This window comes from Amphiura filiformis, chromosome 6, assembly GCF_039555335.1.
Source record: "Amphiura filiformis chromosome 6, Afil_fr2py, whole genome shotgun sequence".
In the NCBI taxonomy this organism is placed as follows: domain Eukaryota; kingdom Metazoa; phylum Echinodermata; class Ophiuroidea; order Amphilepidida; family Amphiuridae; genus Amphiura; species Amphiura filiformis.
In genome coordinates this window covers 36,167,331-36,189,962 of record NC_092633.1, presented here as the reverse complement: position 1 = coordinate 36,189,962, position 22,632 = coordinate 36,167,331, and the positions used below count along the sequence as shown (strand labels likewise).

The 22,632-nt window shown below is 35.7% G+C and overlaps 3 protein-coding genes across 3 annotated transcripts; 1 reads left to right on the top strand and 2 right to left on the bottom strand.

The window, feature by feature from the left end:
* Window positions 1-257: 257 nt before the first annotated feature.
* On the bottom strand, window positions 258-6,845 carry LOC140155349 (MORN repeat-containing protein 3-like). Its single transcript, XM_072178159.1, has 5 exons — window positions 6,407-6,845; window positions 5,122-5,276; window positions 3,068-3,227; window positions 1,793-1,977; window positions 258-530 (listed from the first exon to the last, which is right to left on the bottom strand). Exons 1-5 carry the CDS (start codon window positions 6,549-6,551, stop codon window positions 462-464), a joined length of 714 nt encoding a protein of 237 aa, XP_072034260.1. The 5' UTR covers window positions 6,552-6,845; the 3' UTR covers window positions 258-461.
* A 186-nt stretch (window positions 6,846-7,031) lies between these two features.
* Window positions 7,032-14,467, top strand: LOC140155348 (uncharacterized). The gene is made up of 4 exons (XM_072178158.1): window positions 7,032-7,487; window positions 9,389-9,530; window positions 10,566-10,693; window positions 11,729-14,467. Exons 1-4 carry the CDS (start codon window positions 7,383-7,385, stop codon window positions 12,968-12,970), a joined length of 1,617 nt encoding a protein of 538 aa, XP_072034259.1. The 5' UTR covers window positions 7,032-7,382; the 3' UTR covers window positions 12,971-14,467.
* Window positions 14,454-21,565, bottom strand: LOC140155350 (contactin-associated protein-like 5). The gene is made up of 7 exons (XM_072178161.1): window positions 21,526-21,565; window positions 20,236-20,370; window positions 19,337-19,585; window positions 18,222-18,428; window positions 17,331-17,806; window positions 16,504-16,746; window positions 14,454-15,917 (listed from the first exon to the last, which is right to left on the bottom strand). Exons 2-5 carry the CDS (start codon window positions 20,342-20,344, stop codon window positions 17,754-17,756), a joined length of 618 nt encoding a protein of 205 aa, XP_072034262.1. The 5' UTR covers window positions 20,345-20,370; window positions 21,526-21,565; the 3' UTR covers window positions 14,454-15,917; window positions 16,504-16,746; window positions 17,331-17,753.
* Window positions 21,566-22,632: the final 1,067 nt, after the last annotated feature.

The following is a 22,632-nucleotide window of genomic DNA, read 5'->3' as shown; positions in this document are numbered from 1 at the left end:
GTAAATAAAAAAAATATTTAAGGACATAACTTAAGGTGAAAAAAAAAACCCAGACCTATCTAATATAAAAGCTTTTAGTTTTAAAAGCATTTTGTTTTTCATTTTATTTTGACTTTTAGGCCTACATATTACCTGAATCTTTATCATGATTATTAGTATGCGTGTATGCAGACAAAAAAAGATGGATGTCCCCGGTTGTCAAAAGCTTATTTGTGTGTCCCCAATTGTACCCAAAAACATGTGTGTGGGGGGTTAGGGTTAGTTTGTTTTGTGGGGGTGGGTGTGTTTGTGTCCTTATTAAAAACAGAAAAACAGAAAATCAACTGATTTCACACAATATAATGCTTCAAGTTCATAGCAACATTACCTTTCAGAAAACTACCCATGCAGTTTATTTCCGAAGAGGAATAAAATAAAGTATTGGGGTTTAGTTTAAAATAAATATTAGCTTAGTTGTAGAGTCATTCTTGATCATCAAGGAATGTGTTTTCAGCATCCTCAAGGACTCCATTTGGGTCCAGTAGCTTGACCTGAAAGGATAAGGATAGTTGACATGATTAATAAATATAATAATAATAAAATAATCATTATACTAAAATTAATAATTGAATAGGGCATCAGACTTTAGAGTGAGAGGACCCAAGCCGGGGGGGGGGGGGCACTCTAACTTTGGAGGGGACGCGCAATGTAGGGCTATTAAGACCCCCTTTTTCAGCCCCGTTGTCACCCAAAGACACCATATTTTTTTACAAACACATGCTCTGTCACCCGAAGACCCCTATTTTTCCATTTGTTCTGTCACCCAAAGACCCTTACAAGTTCAATTTTGAAGCCATTTAGAACTAGAAATTCGATTTTTGAGGTCTCTGTGGCACTGTTTCGGCTCTCACCCAAAGATTCTATTTTAAAAAAAGGTCATGTTCTCACCCAAAGACCCCATATTTTTTTACATTTTGCTCTCACCGAATGCCAAAAATCATACTCTCACCCAATGACCCCATATTTTTTACATTTTGCCTCAATTTTGCATTGAAGTGCCCCCCGGTCCCAAGTAAATATAATTACGCTAACTTGAAATTCCCCTGAACAAGGAACTAGCTGCCTAATTGTGGTATAGCTTTACGTTATTTGGGGAGCTGATCCTGGTTGCGATGGTTATGTGAGTTGAGTATATAGAAGACTAGAGGCCTGTGGGTTGGCATCACACTAGAAAATGATTTCATCTACAACTTACCTGTTTTTGTGGCACATTTCGATGACATTTACATAAACTGAAGCATTTGAAAGTTTATCATGATTTAAGAATTTGTCAATCCAAAAATGGATTCTTCACAACAGTATTCTCATATTGCTTGAGCTGGGGTCCATTTCACCAAACCTTTAACCCTTCGTAACTCAAATAATCATTCGTAAAGTTACGCAAACCCAATACTAGACATAACTTTACGAAGGGTCCCTGTAGTAAATTCCTATTATATACGAAGGGTACTGTTCATAAGTAAGTTGAACTTTACAAACGATTTCAAGACTTCTGAAACTTCGTAAAGTTGAGTGAAATGGACCCCAGGTCAGATTTTCCCCCATTGGGCTATTCCAGTTTAAATCCATACACCTATGGAAGACATGACCTTAATCTCCCACACAGGAACATATATTTCAAATGGAGTCACTTATTCAGGTAACCCCATTTGAAATTCACACTCCCTGTATGGAAGATGAAGGTTATGTCTTCCATAGGGGGCGTATGGATTTCAACTGGAATTAGCCCATATTTAAAAGCCAATGGTCTCACCTCCGGAATGGGATACTGTGTTGGCTCTGGGGCACCATCTCTACCAAAGTCCACCATGGTGCCACATTTTGGAATGTCGTTGACCCATACACCTTCGTACATTTGTCCTTTATTTAAGTAGAAAAATTTACCAGGTCCATTTTTCTTGTCAACTTCCCATGATCCTTCATATCTGTTTTCATCAGCTGGAAAATGAATAACAATTACATATGAGGTCAAATATCATCAAATGGGTTAGTGTTAAACAAAGAATGAACTGATTATCTCTCTCCACACGGGTCACGACTGCAGACGACAAGTTTCAATTTTGTTTTTAAAAATTAAAAATGTCAGAATTGTACATTTTCATGACCATATTTGGAATCATCATGAAAAATGCATTAAGATGAGTACAAACAAGATTAGTATTGGTTCAGTGGTTCTTAAAAGAGCTGATATTTTGAGAAAATATCGCAAAACTTGGGCCATTTTATGTTAATGCCTATGGCTAGCATGCAGAGCATTAATAAAGCAATATAGAAATAGATTGCGGGACAGAGAAACAGAGACAGAGGGAATGCAAGATAAGCAAACAACTACAGAAAAAATTTACTTATATATATTTAGACAAATATGATTTAGTCATTTTATAAAAGCCAATTTTGCAATCAATATTGAATATTTAAGAATAATTTTCACCAGTGGTGTTTGTGAATTACTCATTTGGGGACACAAAACAGATTGAAGGTAGCCCTACTAGTATAGGGCCTTTTGACTGTGGTGATCCAAAACCATGCTATATCAGAAAACCTGGCAATATCCAGAGAACTGCTAAACCCTGTGACTGCTATTTTCCGGGTGGAGTGGTTAGTGGGTTTTAGCGGTTCTCGGATATAGTGTGTTTAAAAGGCCCTATAGTAGGGCTAATTGAGGGGGGCAGGGCACTATTTTTTTGCCAATTTTTAAAAGGATTTTTGAACATTCATATTTCGATCCCAAAATTTTTACACATCGTGATGGATATTCAAATATGATTCTGTTCAAAGGTGTACCAGGTGCTACCACCAAGCCACAGTTTACTAGTAAAGTTTATAAATCGTCCTGCTGACCTGCTACTAAAATGTAGCACAAATCTGCGAAAAGCAAAGTTACCTCCTGCCCCCAGATTGGTACACCTCTGATTCTGTTTGAACAATGGTTTTTAACTTGTTTTTCTGTTGCAAATTTTGCCCATCATGTGCTGTGACTTTTGCCATTTAATTCTTAACAAAAGAAACTGGTTTGTAAAATACTCACCTAATCTAAGCATTCCTTGTCCACTTCTTTGATCATTATACCATTCCCCTTCATAGATGCTACTATCGGCATAGTACATGCGCCCCCAACCACTGCGTTTATCTGCATACCATTCCCCTTCATAATATTCTTCCGCTGAGTAGAAGTTGGTCCCATAACCCTGTGAATTGATGAGAAGCACAACAAGCGGTTATTACAAATTTAATAATTTATTGAAAATAAAGGGGATTTTTTACCTGAACTAAGGCACTACCTATTTAATTGAAATAATTTTCAACTAACATCCTCTGACAGAGTTTAAGTTAGATAATCTGCAATTCAAATGGCCCATTCCCTGGGAACATCTCAACATAAAAACAAACAAACTGAAGAAAAACCAAAATAATTATATAAGGAAATGCATTAATACATGGAATCATCATAAATTCAAATCTAAAATAAATAGACTTATAAAATCTTAAGTACCGGTAACCAAAAGAATCCAGGTGTTAGTTATAATGTAAAACATTCACCTTTGAAATATCAACTTAGAGATTTTTTGAGTTAATTAAAATCAACTCAAAAATGTAACCCACACTTCACAAGTTTGCAAAACTCACAACAAGGAACTACCGTGTTCATTCCATTTAAAATCACCCATGCCCCTGTAAGCACCCACCCAGTTGACAACAAGCAAGCTCTGTGTTCATATGATAATGATGGATGAATATTTTTGGCCATTTTTTAAGTGTGCAACTATGTAAACAACATTTTGTAAAAAGTAAGCGCCCACCAAAAATTAAATGACTTTGTTAAGCACCCTGAGCGATTATTGGAATGAATGTGGTACATGTAAACTGGTAGTACCCCTATTTTGAAGACAATAACTTGTGTAAATTTAATACACATCAAGGTCCGAGTTGTGATTTTTCACAAAAGGGGGGTACATCTACATACCATTAATTCATTTTAATGATGCGTTAAACCTATACAGAATCAAATCATTCCACTTCAATCAACATGATAATAATTTAAAATGATAGTAATAACCATAAACCAATAAGCAATTAATCATATCAGGATTAAACAAAATGACATTTTTGCATGACAAAACCAAGTGAATTTTAACTCACTACAATACTTCGTTAATTCACATCGTGGATCAGATGACCATATCAGTCATACCTAAAGAAGTCCTCCGATGTGAAGGATGAAAATATTGTAGTGAGTAAAAATATCACTTGGTTTTCTCAAGCAAAAATGTCATTTCATTTATTTCTAAATCAAGAAACCTGATGAACCTCAACAAATATCAAGGTTAATTGTAAAAAAAATTCACCGATATATCGGTAGTCAAGAAAAATGGATATTGTAAGTAGTTACCATCCAAACGCTTTGGCATGTACTTGTGCAAACACGTAAATTAATCATCAGATGGCTGGAAAAGATCATTAATTTGTATAATTACTAACTTGTTTTTGCAACTGATTTTACCATCTTTGTATACAATTCAGTCTTAAAATTAAAATCTAATTACTTGGCACCAAGTTTTAACCAGATAGAGAAATAGAGACTAATGCAGTATACAAATCAAAGTTTTTTTCCCCTTATTTTCCAATTTTTATATTGTATGTTCTTGTACCATGTACACCCCCCCCCCCCACCGATACACCTTACCCTCTATATGTAACAGCCTAAAACTGTATTGAAATCAGTCTTTTTGAATAAAATAAACATACTATCTGTGGTCATCTTGTGACTCCCTACATTTTGGTCATTACAAAATTTTATGACCCCCCTATTTTTCTTTCCGAAGAAAATGCCAGCAACCTATAAGCTACAGCAAACACAAAGTATGGGTGACATGCTTCAATTCCATACACATAAAATTAACAGATGAGCACTCCCTGAGAATTTACTACAAAAATGTATCAACCGTACCAAAAGTGTAAATATAATATCCTCATCATTCATTTCTAAATGAATAAAAACAATTTGAAGCAATGCCAGAAGTCCAGAGTAGACCTGCAAAAGATCAGCCAAAATATAAATTACATTTAAATCCACATCCTTACATGTCTCTTGTCATTTTTCCATCCTCCTGAGTAGACTCTCTTATAACCACCTTCTTTAGCTGGAATACTTAGTGTACCAAACACATTGCGCATTCCACATTCCCAATCCCCGTCATATAGTGCACCAGTCTTCTTCCATTTCTGGGTTCCTTTGCCTGAAAAACAAAGGAAAATAATAGATTAATTTTAAGTACATACAGACTGTCAGGTTATTCTATCTACCCCTTTGCATTATTTCAATTAATTTGCTTTTAAAATTTGACAATTGGACAAGCATCAAGCTTTGTTAGGAGTTTGTCAATTGAAGGTGTGGGTGGATCAATGATCGTTATCATTCATTTAGTTATAGAATGCCTTTCATCATATTTCCTGGTCTCCTGGTTATCAATGCAATTTTTCATGGTTTCAGATATTAAAGGCCCTTTCAGTGATTTAACAGGAACATTAAAAAAAATGGAAATTTGTCAGAGTTGCTTAGAAATAAAGAATAAGTCTACAGAATTTCATTAAACCACTTTTCCCCTGAATACATCGACAAATTAGTCAAAAAACAGAAGTTTTAGAAAGGTTTTCTACTTCAACTCAGATCGACTCGAGAAAATCGAGATTTTCGTACAGTCGCCACCAATCGACTGGAAAACTTCCTAGTCCAGTGTTTCTAACACCGGGAAGTAGAGTCTAAATTGATTTAAAACAGACGCTTAATTTTTGTAGTAGAAAACAAAATAAGCAATTAAAGGTCACCGAGGCAAACTAACGGTCAATTCAAATATGAAAAACAGTTAAAATTGTGTATTTTGTTTAAAATAGTAGCTACTGATGTAATAAGTAGTAGAAACAATACATAACGCGTGTTGGTACGTGGAGAGTGAGCTTCTTTCGATCTCGAGTCGGACTTTTTGTACTGTCAGTATCAAAAGTCCAGAATCATGCAAATGCTTTATTTTGTCTAAAATACACGACTTTCGACCGAACCACTAGCAGGCTATGTTAGCACATCTATGCCAATTACAAAGGTACCAAAATCTGAATTTTGATGATTTTTACGATCGTCCGGATGAGCAAATCACTGAATGGGCCTTTAAATAGAGCAATGTCTTACATGGGGAAAGTGTTCTCAGAGATAGGATTGGTCTATCATTTTAGGGTGTTATACAATACCTTGAATATCCGACATTTACGCAATAGTAAAATATTTGTGCAAACATTTTATGATTTAACTAGGTGGCTGGCTATAGGACTGGGCCTCATAATAGCCATATCGTAACTTCGTAAGCTTACTCACCGTGTTTCTTATTATCCAACCATTCACCCGTATACTCATCACCATTCACTGAATACACAGTATTTCGTACACCTTTCTTTTGTGCTTTATAATCCCATTCCTTCCATAATGGTTGCTTCTTTTTTGGTACTTTTGTTATTGGCATGATACCAAATAAATTACGGTACTATAAAAATCTAGAATATATTATCAACAAACAACATTCAACAATTCAATTCAAAAGCTTGAATGCAACAAAAACAACATCCCATGCAAAATTAATCACTGCAGTGATCAACAATAGATTTCCCTAGCTCCCCTCCACCTCATCTGTATGTTTAGTAGCACATCACCAAATTGTCATGATTCTTTATGAAATTGTAAAACAGCAATTAAAAAACTACAAATACACGACAGGAGTTCTGATCAATTCTGTGATTTCTCCGGTCTCATGTTTACGTTGGTGTTGCTAGAATTAGTTGCCCTAAAATGATTAAAACACATTTTCTGGATAAAGTGGTCATGTATTATATTCTTTTTGAACATGTAATATAATCTCAAAATCTTATTGTACTTTTAAAATTTAATTGGAGCTATCGTTACTATGAAAATTTGATTAATTTTATCCTGAAAATAAGTGTTTCTCAGTTCAGTTTACAATACGCACTATGGTAACGTCACCTTTGACCTTGCGCGCAGTACGACAAGCTACGATTAGCTCCTAAAAAAAAATACACGAATTTGAAAACAATTTTTCGGCTTTAAAACCTTCATAAAATTTCTTCTACGGAAGTGACCACGTACCTGCAAGTGTTATACAGCTGCTGAATTTTAAACACGTTGTTTTATGTAGTGGCAATGTAAACAAAAATATATTGAACTTGACACAAACCTGAAATGAATTTTCGAGTGAAAGCTTACCGAAATTAGTTAATTACGTTACCGACGCTGATAGCCACACCAGGCGTTTTTGTGCAGTAGCACTAGCAGACAAGACATGGCACAGCCACAGTCACAACCTCAGTCACTTCCAAGTCTTTATATAGGGGACACCAGAGTGAGATTTTTGTTGTTGACAGGAGGTAACAAAGCTGATGTACAGGTAATCATGGTAATGTAAACTAGTCTGAAACTGAAAACCACACTGCGCTAGTCCGAATCTGAAAAACACTGCGCTTGTCCAAATATCGGACTAGCGCAGCATTTCTAAAATTCAAATTCAGACTACCACAGTGTTAATTCAAACAAACGCACTTGCCATTGGTTTTCAGTTTCGGACTAGCGCAGTGGTTTTTAGATTCGGACTTGCTCGAGAAGTCTAGCCAAGAATTTGCTCACTGATAGCTTCACATTCTGGGCTAGAGACCGTAGCATTCAAAATGTAGTCGGATTCGCTGAAGCATGACATCGTGTAAAGCAATGGAAGTTCAGAAGTAAACACAGCTGATCACGACAGGCGGTTGCATCAAAAATGTTGCTAAAATTACACTTCAGCAACATTTTAGACTGCCCAAAATAGGCAAATCTTGTTCAAAAGATACAATTGACTCATCGAAATAACTTTCATCCAAATTTCAACATTAATAGAATAAATAACCTCCGGTGCAAAAAATTGCACAGATGTCCGACCGAAAAACCATAGCAAAGCACTCTAGCTTCGAATGCGTAACTATCGCGTGCAAATTCGAAGCATGAGTTCTCGAGTAAATTCGGACTAGCGCAGTGTCCGACCCCGGGTGTCCGACTGAAGGAGTGTTTTCCAGATTCGGACTAGCACAGTGGTTTTCATTTTCAGACTAGCGCAGTGGTTTCATTTTTGGACTAGCGGCAGAGTGTATTTTAGATTCGGACTAGTGGCGTGTCAGACTGGTGCAGTGCATTTCAGATTTGGACTAGCGGCGTGTCGGACTAGCGGCGTGTCGGACTAACGCCCTGTATCCATAAGGATGTTCATAAAATTTGGAAGTGATTTCAGTATAAATGCATTTTTAGGAATGACCGACAATTTCTCAAGTGGGTTTTATTAGCGACCTAAGTTACACACATTTGTATTGATTCAATCAAATATTGAAATGCTTTCAAATTTTGTACTGGATTATTCAAGCATTCTCTCCCAGTTTTTCAATGTAAAGTGCCTCTGGCCATAGTACAATATATATGTAAAAGTAAAAACGGTTACTATGGCCAGAGTTTCAGGGCTAGACTACCCTCGTGTTAATAGGGACAAAATTTTTACTTTTGCATCAAGGTTTAGTTTTTTGCATCAGGGTTTTAAAAGCAGTTGCCAAACACTTTGGTGTCAAGGTTTAATGTATTGGACGGAGGGCAGGGCTTTGAAAAATGAAGCAAATTATGTGGTAAAAAACAAGGTCAATTTAACAACTTTTTGAAAACAATTTACCATCTTGAATACAGAATTGCGGCACACAGTAAAAATAATTCAAAGCTGCTTGAAAATGCATGATAAGCTAGCGTAAATATAAGAGTACTATACAATACATCAAGCGCTTGTGCTACGTGAAAGTTTCGGAGTTCTGTGGTATCATCGGTTTTGCGTCCACCTTTTTTATGTCAAAAATAGCAATAAAACATGAATTTTGGAACAAAATAAAGTTTGTTTGATGGAATAAAAGGTATGTTTGTACAGCTAAAAACATGTATTACCTTGTTGCAAAAGTTTAATTAAACAAATTAGCAAATTTAATCTTATAATATAGCTCGGGTGGTCTAAAAATCAGGATCGCCATAGTTATGCATTCGATGTTATAGTGTTTTAGTAGATCAGTGTTGACACCATCCTTTAAATCAAAAGTTAGGAACTTTTAGACCAGAGTGAAGCTTTAGTAATGGCAGCCACAAACAAACAAATTGTGAAGTGGTTCCTGTTGCGCAGTGCAGTTTTTTGTATTTAAAATTTATATTAAAAATCTACATTGTGCATTGCTCTTTTTAGACATGCTACTAGAAACAAACTTTATGTTCTTGGCCTTAAATTACTTACAGGTTTCTCCAGATGTGCCTAGTACACACCTATTCCTTGCTGCTGATGTGTTAGCAGATTCCAATATTGTGAAAGAGAACCAGCCAAGAGTGCATGCAAGATTTGCCAAGAAAGGTCTGGCAACAAAAGTACACTTTCAACCAGGTAAGAAATTGAATACGAAATTGGGTCTGTCAAAACCAGTTCACCACTGAATAATGTTTTGTTAGGAATCAAAAGTGAACTGATCAAACAAAATGAAATGAAATGTCATCAAAGCTGTTTTTGAGATATGAATTAATTTACCCTTCAAATCCTGATGTTCTTTACTATTTTATATCCAATGTTTTTTGGCTTTTTATTTTCTTGGCATTTGCATTAAATTAAAGCTGATCAAAATGTACCTCTCAATAGCTCCGACATCGTATGTGCACAGGGTTTACTCTTCTGTACACATGACCATATGTTGCAGGAGTAGTAGGGAGGGATGGGGGACACATCCCCTTACGTTTTTGCAAAGGGGACTTCCCCTCTTAAATCATATTAAAATAGAAGAAAAAATAAAGCAAAAGCCTTTTGCATCTTCCTTTTTAGTGTGAAGAACACTGTTTTTGGGCCGAATAGGGTAACATTGCACAAAATTTGCATGCTTTGACTCATCAAATTAAAACACATTTTCATTGGAGGCTAAAATAATTTGAAATTTGCGCACAAAAAAAGTAAAACCAAAACCAACAGCTTTGTGTTACTTCCAACCACAAATGTCGCACAATACCTGCATACTTCGGAGTGTGTGTGGTGGTGAGATGAAATTCTACAATTATATTCTTGCAAGGAACTGAACATATTTATTGCAGCTTTTGCAGGATTCCATATACCTTATTTGAACATTTTGGGAGAGGAAGAGAATTCTAACCTAAGGCTGACCCCAGGCCCGAACCTTCGCGATCATATTCTCCTGACTGATAGTGCAGGGTGCTAATGAGTTCAGCTACAGGGAATAATTTTGCAGTGATTGATAATAGACACCCTGTCTGTTACTTTTAAAGATGTCAAAATAATATTGTATGTAACTGTACTTCAATGGAGCATTATTAATGGTGTAGCTCAAATATCCTCTTGCAACAATGTACCTTTGTAAATAATTTTATGTTACATAATATTAATGAATTATTCTCATTTATTGTTTTGTTTTTGTAGATTTAAAGTTAGAGGGTATACATGGAATAGCTAATGGAATCTGGTTTTACAGCATACAGGGAGTTTTTCGTGTTATATTTGAGTTCCATGATAGAATAAAGCAATTCCACTGCTTGCACAACTTCACTGTAAGTACATTCATATCATCACTATAAAGTTACAATTAACTTGTACATGTACAGGTTGTATTTTAGTGAGTTAACCTTTTAAGTTGTCTTTATTTGGGGTTTGTTTTATCGCATTGCCTGCAGCCAGAGGATGATTTAAGGAAGCCCCATCATGCACTGCAAACGTGTTATCACTAGAGTTTCAACTGCCACTTTACTTTTCAAATCCCATTGAATTCTGTGCAAAAGATGTTGTTTAAGAATTGTGCATGTGTCATTATTACTTGGTCGATTTCAGAACAAAAGTGATGTATGCATAAAGGATAATTCACACCTTCTGTAGGTAACATAAAATGTGAAATCGACTAGCATTTTGAATGCGTTTTATTGTAAATATATCAGTCCAAATTCAAATTTAACCATGCCCGTCAATGCAATGTCCGAGCAGTGGTGTCATGTTCACTCACACAGCTGTGCTAACCGCAAGTCAACACAGTGGCGTGGTGGGAAGTGCTTAAATCATCCTCTGGCCTGCAGCCATAGCAGGGATTTTTTATTACTGCATTGTGTTAGTGTCTGTGAGTTTGTCTGTAGCTATCTCCGCTGAAGTTGTTTGAACCAAAATCCCAGACTTAGATGAGACTTACACACATAGAGCTTATTTCATTATGTAATTATATTCTTTTCCTTTGCTGTGTTTCCACAACAATTCATCTTATGTCATTTATTGGTTTAAGAACAGCTCAATGTAATTGTGCTAATTTCATATTTCTTTTGTGCTTTAAAATCATGTGCCAATGCCAATTTCGGATTTCTCTGCCACTGACTGCTGTAGGATTTGTTTTTTGTTTCGAATTACCATTTGGGGTAGGCCAAGATTTTATAGGATTGAATTGAATGTTATGGTATTCTACTGGAACTCCTCAATTTTCAATGCTTGGGAACTCTACCAAAATATCCTAGATGCCTAGAGTTGTTTAATTTTGTTATGTCCATGCTCATATAGCCCATGTTTCAGCATTATTAAGAGTCCCTTTTTTCTCTTTTATTTTACAGGAATTATGGAAATCCAGTATTAATGATTCAGTCTTATCACCAACTATTACTGTTCATATGCAGCCAAACCCAACTTTTAAACAAACCCTGAAACCATCTACCCAATTTCAGTCAGTCCAACTTCAGTCCCAGGATGTATGTGGTATAGAGAAGTACTCCCAACAAAATCAGGCGATTTCTACTCTTGGTATGGAAGAGGAATTTACATCTACTGAGACGGAGACATTGATGAATGTAGGTTGTATAATATCTGTACAAACAGATGCACAAACTGATGCCTCACAAATAGATGATTCTGATTCAAATCCAGAATCGTGGTCCTCAGAGCTTTTAGGATGTTTAACAAACTTTAAGAAGCCATGGCTTGATGATAGAAGTAGCCAACTTTTACACCTGTTGCAAAACATTGTGACATACCATACATTTTCCAATGTGAACCCTATTGTATTTGATATACTTCAAGATTTGACTGAAGATCGTGTGAATGATAACATCAACTCTGATGATTGGGGAGATCAGAGTACCCTGTGCATTATTAGCAAATGGTTAGGTAAGGAATTCCACAAGTATGGACCGACGATCTCAGAACGTGTGCAAGACTTTAAATCCAAGAATATTGATCATATTGAGGCCTTGCCTCCAGCAGGAGAATTAGTTAGCCATTTGTTTCCACCTGCTATGGCCTGTCTTTTAATGAACTGGATGGGTATTGATGATTCAAGTGAGGAGCAAGCAGAACACAATACACAGGACACTAACAGTAAAACAAAGACCCAAGAGGATGGAGCTCCAAAGACCCAAGAGGGTGGAACCCAAAAAATGCAAGAAGGTGAAGCCCCAAAGTCACTAGAGGGTGGAGCCCCAAAGACCCAAGAAGGTGGAGCCCCAAAGACCCAAGAGGGTGGAGCCTCAAAGACCCAAGGTGGTGTAGCCCTAAAGACCCAAGAAGGTGAAGCCCCAAAGACCCAAGAGGGTGGAGCCCCAAAGAACCTAGAAGGTGAAGCCTCAAAGACCCAAGAAGGTGGAGCCCCAAAGACCCAAGAGGGTGGAGCCCCAAAGACCCAAGAGGGTGGAGCCCCAAAGACCCAAGATGGTGGAATGAAGAGCTCAAGTAAAAGGAATCAATCAAGGCCCGGTTTGTCATCTCATTTATATCCTTTAGTGCAGATTGTGTTAGAATTTGCCAATCAAACTTTAATATCTGGAGTAGCACATGTTCTCTTTACTAGGCTGATTCATTAGATTAAATCCAATTGATATAAAGGTAACAGTGATTTCCTTATGCAGAAGATCATTAAAAAAGAATATAAATTCAGATTTCTGCACCTTATGATCGTGAGCAACATACGAGATAAACGTAAATATAGCCTGGAGGTGGTAAAGTTGAAAGCAGTGTATTAATGACAAATTGAGACACATTACCTGAAGTTGGTTAAAAGTATGTATACCCAGCTAACACAAAAATGTCCTAAAAACATTTAATCAAAACGTTTTAATAACATTTAAATGTTGGGTTATATAAAGATCATGAATACGTTTTTAAAATATTGTAAAATATTTTGGGCAAACATTTTTGCAAAATATTTTGTCAACAGTTAATAACATTCTGTTAGAATGCTTTGCACCATGTTTTAAAAAATGTTTCTGAATGTTATTGAAACGTTTTATACCCTTTATATAACCCGACATTTAAACCTTTTCTGTAAAAGGTGTGTTTGCTGGGAATTTATTTTGAAGTGAGATCAAAGAAAGCTTAATACGAGGGTAATTCAAAAAGTTCTACCTCCATCATTGCATCTCTGTTATCGCATGTGTCCCGGGCATGTGTCAGGATATTGAAAATACCCATGATAATAATCGTGGCTACAAAATAAAAGTTATTTGATGAAAATGTGATTTTTGGTTGTTTAGATCTGTTGGTTAAAGCGAATACAGATTCGGTACGTCGGAAACCGTTAAAAACTGAAGTCAAAAGTTTAGTAAGCATCATATGGTAGCTTTGGATAATCTCCATAAGAATGTTTGTAAGATGCAGTTGTCCAACTGTTTACTCAGGAGAAATATTTTGTTCCTATTTGAGCTCCCTGGCATGCCTTGGGACTTCAAAACAAAATAAAACACGTTTTATTTTAGAAGAAATCATCAAAGGGTTAAACAGACACACAAAATGTTTTGACTTGACCATGTTTAAGGGTAATTCGTAATTACGTTCTTATTTTAAGTAAAGGGTGCATCTTGACGTGGAAATAAGATGGACAATTTGTTAATAGCCTTGTATATACTTACAAAATACAAAAAATGTGCATAAGACTTATTTGATTTTAACTTATGACCCAATTAATATGACTTGATCCAACAAGTGCTCACCCGATTGAAGTCAACAACCTATGGAAAAGTGTCAATATGACAGCTATCTTGAACATGTATCGGTTTTGTTGTAAAAAAACATGATACCCAGTAAAACTGGACTACCTACAAGCATAATTAGATATTGATTAAATTATTTGAACAAAAATAAAGCAATTTAAATTTAATCATTTTCAGAAATAAATCTGTAATGATTTTCACATAGATAATGCCTACTTTTTTTTCAAAATTAGCCTTTCTTTTCAGACTGTTTCCGTCGTACCAAATCTGTATTAGCTTTAAGGGGGTTCTACACCCCTGGCCAATATTGTGCCTATTTTTGCATTTTTCTCAGAAATTATAGCACATTGGTGACAGGTAAGATATCTATATTGTAGGGGCAAAGACTACAACTACTGCACTGAAAATTCAGCAACTCAAGGCAAGTAGTTATTGATTTATTGATCAAATATTGGTTTCCCTCATTTTTGACTGTAACTCCACAACTGTTGTCTGTGCTGAAATAAAATTTCCAGTGCAGTAGTTGTAGTCCTTGCCCCTATAATATACACATCTTACTTGTCACCAATGTACTATAATTTTTGAGAAAAATGGAAAAATAGGCACAAAATTGGGCAGGGGGTGTAGTACCCCCTTAACCTACTCATCTTAACAACCAAAAACCACATTTTAATTAAATAACTTTCATTTTGTAGCCAAGATTTACGAGTATAATCATAAGTAATTTCAACTTCCTGGCACATAAGATAACGGAGATATGACGATGGAGGTAGAATGTTTTGAATGACTTTCATATGTCATTGATTGTCAAGTAATATTACTATTACAAACATAATTATTTAAATGCATGAACACTGCAGAAATACATAATAACATCAGCTCTGCTGATATGTTTCTTTTCTATGATGTCAAAATTTACCTTATCAAGATTAAATTAATTTTCTAATTTGCCCTCATATTAACACAATTCAAACTCACAATGAAGTTGAGATTTAGATGTTTAAAACTTTCCACATATCAGAATCCAAGCTAGGATCAAAAAGAATTCTTTAAGGTACATAATTTTACTTTTTACCTTCATTTACATTCCTGCTTATATATACAGTACACTTTATTTAAAAGATATTAAAAGTAATTCAAGAATGTAGGAGATATCTAAAAGACCAAGCAGTCTGAAAACAATTTAAAACGGACTTGATACAACAACAGGAATTATATAAACATGTATCCGTGGCATTGATAAACATGTACAATGTGTTATATTCAAATGTATTCTTAAGAAATGTTGCGATTCTTTGTAATATGAAAGTAAAACTACAGAATGATAACACAGAATAAAAAAAAATAAAAAAATCAATAATATGGTAATACAGATCTGAGTTGTGTAAGTATTTATGTCTTGAGTTGGCATTATACCTTCTCTTCTATCATAATATTTTACATTCAATCTAATCTATTACTTTAACATACATGTGTGACCCAAGGGACCTGCATGTACAACAATACCATCATGAACTTGCAACAATTATTACATCTGATATATCTTTAAATGGAGGTGAATAGAGCCACTCCTTATAATACAATCCCAGAATACAATATTCTTGAGATATAATGGTTTCTATGGCCAATGCAGTGACTTCCAGAGTTAACAACATTTTCATGCATTGCTTTTCTTTAATCACATTGTTACATCAAACCATTAATTATTTGCCCAGTGTCAATGTTCCAAAGTTGTTCTCCTTTGTTTTTCCTCTATGAATCTACCAAACATGTATTCACAATGTTTACCATTTCAGTAGATTGCTTCTTAGCAGCTTGAATTCTGAAGAGCGAAGGAGACAAAGAGCAAATGTCATTGATATTAAAAAGTGTCATAATATTACTAAGAATTGAAACACCTACATAATAATGATAGCTTAAACATTTACATAATACTGATAATAATTTTGAAATAGTATTCTATGTGCTGTAATAAGTAAACTATTTGTTTACTCCAGTTGAATCTGTCAGCAATGTCTTGGACCAACAAGCTAAAAATCCGATTTATCTAACTATCAAAGTGAACAAGCTATGAGGGTAATATAAAGTAGATTTTCAGCTACAAGCATATACCTCTAAATGAGGTGTTTTTTGACAAAAGGAATGAAAGGTAGCTAGACACCTTCCACAAAAACATTATTTGGAGTTTGCGCAATTATATTACTGACACAGGCAGTCATTTATTATAATTTGTAAGACCAATCTATTGTATTTTTTTTTCTGTGGATGATGTCTGCCATTCGTCAAAAAAACTTCATTTAGAGAAATGTATGCTTGTAGACGGAATTTTACGGTATAGTGCTGTAAGCTCTCAGTAAGTAACACTTTTTGATTTGTGCATAAGTGTAAAACCTATCCGAACAACTCACAAACTATATCCACTGAAAAGGTACACATAGCCTCATTGTTTTCATCATCAAAGGCAGCACATGTGACGTTCATCTGTCCTATGAAGAACTCGGATCCCCGTTCAGGAATGCATGATAATCGAGCTACCGCATCGTAATCATCAGACACTTGTTTGTAACTCCAGGAAACTAATGTTGAGTTCTGGCCACTTTCTACAGTCTTCGTTATATTAGTTGGGCATGTCAAAATTGGTGGCTCGTTAACTAAGGGTTGAAAATGAAAGTAAACTTATTATATCATTAATAACTTTGGCCATAGACATCTCATAAAATTGTAATAAACGACACAAAAATATCAAAAATGATCAATTACTTTAAAGAAATTTCAGATAAAAAGCAAAAAAAGACATGTGCGCCAAAGCAGCGCAAATTTAGAATAAATAGGTCTAAAAATGTGCAATGTTTAATTAAGCTTCGATATCTTGAAATTTACGGAAACGGAATGGTGCACTTTTAATATTCTAGGCAAACTTTTCAATATAAATTTATATTCTTGACAACAAACTTCAATAGTGATTAGTGTAGTATTTAATAACGGTCGATTTCTAGGAATTTATGGAAACTGAAGGAGTGTATATAAAATATAATACATTTTATTTTATCCTAAAATATAATACATGTATATAAAAAAATTTCTATATAAGTGAACTCTAGACAAACTTTTCAATAGTGTAATATTTAAGAAATTTGAAAATGTTTTTGAAAACCAGTAAATACGGGTTAAGTACAATTTCTACACTGGCTTCATTTAGCCCGTGTAACTGTCCTTCTCATGTTTGATTACCTACCGCTATCAATGGTTGCCTGCAAAGAGTATGCCCTATAACCAGCCGCTAATAGATAAATTCGATATCCTATTTTGATTTGAGCCAAATGCACACTAGCCCATCGGAAATACGTCCACTGATCTCCAGAATCAAATGGAAAGACTCCTTGCCTATAGGCAAATCCAATCAGATCGCCTTGTTTGACACGAATTTGATCCGCTACAGGTACTTTGTGTGTAATTTCCTGATGCGCAGGATAACTTGGTATCTCGTTGATGCCAACCACTTCATCGCGCGTAGCCACGCCGACGTCGCCATATAATAGCTTTAAAGGGTGTGGTACTTGTAGAAAGGTAGCGCCATTGTGTCACAATACCATCGTAAGGAATTGCGTCCCAAGAAGCAAATGCCAATTGTTTGGCACCATCACCTGGATACAAACGGTCATTGCAGAAGTTCCCACCCTACAGTTGTATCTGAACCAGAATTCCTTGGTCCTAAAATTCAAGGTGTTAAAAGTTTCAGCTATGTTAATATAAACATTATGAATAGTTTTCTATTTTAGAATAATATAGCTATAAAACTTTAGCTAAACGAGTTCAGTGATTATTTTGGGTGTCAATCGGCCATATGAATTGTTTGGGGATATGGATGTATAGTTTAACAAATTCTTCCCAAATAATGACAGTAAACTTGTACAGTAATAATACTTGGATACATGCATGGTATTATTTTGCAAGATTCAGCACACTTCAACAATTGAAGATACGTAAAGACCTGGGAACCGATTTATCTAGCGGGTTATCTAGTAATGAATTGGAACCCGTACCCTTCAATAACTTTAAACTTCGGGCAATGAAATAGAGTGCAAGTATTATTTCCCGGGTGTTATTCATACTATGGGTACCGTACCTTGTAGTTCAGAGGCAGCGCCATTGCATTCTATTGGTCCTAGAGTGACCTCATCACCAGAGTCATGATAAGATTCAATATTCATTTGCACAACAGGTAATGTAGCTTTATCCGTTATATAACCAACGTCAGTCAATGTATCGTCACCAGATGTAATCACGTCTTCACCAATGTCACAGTTACAAAGTTTGTCAATCTGGTAACAACCTGCTTTATATATTCGTGGAAACGTGCATTAATTGCTGTACACTAAACATTTTGTTTTAGTCGAGGACGTTTTCAACTTCAGACGTGATTTAAATACACTAAGCCAAAAAAGAAACTTTTTTCACAAGGTCATATCTTACAATCCTGTCCATCAAAATGAAACAGAATTACACACAGGATTACTTACTCTACTCTAAACACATGTCAGTAACCAAGCAGTTGTCCAACTGACACAACAGCAAAATGCACTGACATGGAACAGCTTCCTGAACCACATTGACAGCCCAATAATTGGCACCCAACACAAGAAATCTGCGAGTAAGTGGAATATTGTGGAACAAGGCCTGTTTCTTGAAGAAAGTGTGTGAAAAGCAGTGCAGTTCCGTTCCACACTATTCCACTTACTCTTTGGAAATTGTCACCTGTGTATGGATCTTGTGCGCATTCTTGCAGATTTCTTTTGCTGGGTGCCAATTATTTGCCTGTGAATGTGGTCCGAGAATCTGTTCTGTGTCAGTGCATTTTGCTGTTTTGTCAGTTGGATAACTGCTTGGTTACTGGCATGTGTTTAGAGTAGAGTATTGAGGCAATCCTGTGTGTAATGTTAGTTTTGATGAGCAGGATTTTAAGATATGGCCTTGTGACAAATTATAAGTTTCTTTTTTGGCTTATAAGGCGTGTTGAGCCAATGTCATCCGTTCAATTTGCAATGTGGGACAGTAGATCGTTCAGTTTTGTTTGTTTGTTCTCATCCTTCCGAATGGGAAACTTCGATATTAGACGAAAACAATTAATTTGCTCTAGGCTATGCTTTTATAGTTCCAGAAACAAGTACCGGGCATCTTTCACATGCGATGCCCAAACGCAGAACGCTTGTAATGACTCATGATTGATATTATCTTACACACCTTCTTGCAGGCCACATGGACATCCTCTTGATCCTGTTGGATTCGCCCAGTTGTACATGACTTCATTGGAACGAGATTTCCAGGACATTTGTCTTGAGCCTGTGTAGTTCCCATTGCATTTCAGTTTTAGTAACTGTCTACAGTGTACCGAGCGATCAATAACAGCCACGACTTGCGTCAAGTTATTATCATATGATACGTGGAACATACCCCCTTCTTGGTGATGTGTTTGGTTCAGGATTGTTTTGCCTTTAATAGCCAGACAGAAATATATGAAAAATATTTAAAAAAGAAAGTTTTTTAATGTAAATTTTGTTTCTGAATCAAGCAGTGTGTTAATATTATTTTTTATACATGTAACAGGAATTATAGTGTTGGTGTTGAGATCCCCCGATTTGAATCCTTGCCCCTGCTTCCCCCAATGAAAAAGGGAAAGTAGGCCAACTTCTGAGAGTTATTGATTAACCTCATATTAGGTCATTTTAACCTTTAAAAAACACAATTTTTGTGCACTTCGCGCACATATATTCCACTTTTATACCGTATGTCATCAGCTTAGCTTCAATAATATGCCCAAAGTTTTCACGCATTTGTATCATAAACTTCTTTTTCGCCAGAAAGTGCTGGATTCCCTATACTTCAAGACAAAATTTTCCAACCCCATCCCTCCATGTCAAAAAGAAATCTACGCTAACTGTTCCGGGGACACATTCCACGCAGATTCCAAGACTCCTCAGGCCCCCTCCCCCGTGTCGCCCAGTGCGACGAGGGTGTTGACGCTCTTAGAAACCCAAGAAGCATCAGACCAGCATGGACGATGCCTATACCCCCTCATTCATTACGTTTGCCCAGCATTCCCCCAAAATAAAATTGTCTAGCTACGCCACTGATTACCTTACCCATGTCAGACGACATATCGCAGAACACCTCAAATGGCAAAACAGCATCATCAACTGGTCCCGTTGGATCAATCATGAAGATACCATTAGGTGAATCAGGATACTGCATTTTAATCTCGTGACACGTAAACGGATCTGTTATTTAAAAATAACAACATAGTTCGTATCAATATATGATGTGACATGTGACGCCGAATTGCCGAGCAACCTTTAGGACCCGTGTGTTTAAAACTCGCGCCAAAAAACCCCACCATACCAAGTCATCAAAATCATTCATCTACAACCGCTAGAGACACTCCTTCAACAATGTCACATGAAAATTATTTGATATCAGAAGGACATTTCTCGTTTTCAGAAAGCAATTTGGTGTGTCTGATGTGCTCTCAGGTCCCACAAAAATACTGCGCAAAACGTTGCTATCCGATTCCTTAAGAATGGCTTAAAAGTGTGGGATAGGTCAAGCAAATGGTGTTTTTTTTTTCAAATGAAAAAATTGGCAAAAAGTAAGAAACGTTACGTATAGACTCTTCCAACATTGACTAAAAGATGTAAACTTTAACCTCTATATTAGTCAGTGGTTAGTCTCTTAAGGGCATCATGTACTTTACTTTTTAAAAAAACGGATTCTCTGATTTAGCTAATATCCCAGCAAACACAAAACGTTTTCGACATCATTCGCAAAAGGTTATAAAAGGTTGTCAGAAAACGTTTAAATGTCGGGTTATATAAAGGGTACAAAACATTTTCATAACATTAAAAAACTTTTTTTGATAATCTACTGCCCAGCAACACAAAATGTTTCACAAAAAACGTTTAAATGTCGGGTCATATAATGGGTATAAAAACGGTTTAATAACATTCCAAAAACATTTTTGAAAACTTGATACAAAACATTCTAAACAGAATGTTATTTTGAGGTTGAAAAAATATTTTGCGAAAAATGTTTGCCCAAAACCTTTTGTCATAACCTTTTTGAAACGTTTTGAAAAAACAACATTTTAAGAGCATTTCTCTGTTTGTTGGGTGCAATTATTTTCACATAATGTTATTCAAGTGTTGACAAAATATTTGGCAAACAATGTTTGCAAAAATAGTTATCAATAGCATTTTGAACACATTTTAAAAATATTGTTGTAGTGTGTTTTCATACAAAACATTTTAAAACGTTTTCATGACCTTTATATAACCCGACATTTTAATATTATTAAAACGTTTTTACCTAAACCTAAAGCCAAAATATAACTTATTTAAAACGTTTTTGTGTTTGCTGGGTAGTGTCTTGAACTGTACATGCGAACTGGACTTCGAATCCACACTGCGCTACTATTGTATTTTGAATATCCTCTCTTGCAAAGCAGATAACATGCGTCGGATTGGTCATCTCGGTAGTAAATTCCGACCCCATTGGTGTATCACATATAATGCTCGCTAAATGGTTACTATCGGTGGATATTTCGAAATAAGTCCACCACATCCTAATTGTGCCGGTATCAACATCTCCTCCTCTGATTACTTTACTTGCTGGGCACTGAAGTGAAATCACTGAAAGTGAAAGTTAAAAATAATTAAATGAGTTATGTAATTAGCAAGTCATGAAACACTATATAGAAATGGGATTGTCTGTATTAAGAATAACATGTATCAAAGACTTAAATGAAAGGTAGCTTGATTTAGGTATATTTTTAAAGCAACAATAACAATAATGAAATTATATAGTTGTAGCATATACGCGCATCGCCGTAGTGATAAAATATAGGCTACACGGTTTAGAACGTCAACCTGCTACGCTAATTACCCAAGTCATTTTTTTTTTGTAATTTTGAGAACAAAGAACAAAATGTGGTTCAAGCATGCATCAGTTGCGTAATCACCCTAATTATTTCGGATTATTCCCTCTCATTGTCACTATCATTTGTTCTTGCGCAAAGATTGGTGCATTAATATGTTTAAATGCATGCTTGAAACATATTTTGTACTTTGTTCTCAAAGTTACAAAATTTGACTTGGGCAAAATGCGTAGCAGGCTGACGATAAGTGATTGGTGCAGAATTTGTCACCACATGAATTTACTGTCAACTGTGTCTGCGTGTGACGACATCGATCCGTTGCATTCCAAAGCGCCCAGTTTCAATCGCACACTCTGATCAGCCGCTTCAATATCTCCAAGATGAACTGAATAGACTGGTAGTGTAGACTTGTCTGTAAGGTGACCCCCATCAGAATGTATATCACCATTGCTTATATCACAATTACACAGTGCTTCACGATTAGTGCAATCTGTAAGACAATTATTTTGCTTCTTGGTCATTTCGTTTATCAGTTCTTATAATTTTCCTGCATACGTTTTTTGTGTTTGTGTGTCGGAGACCACATTGTTCTACGACTGAGACTGTTGTG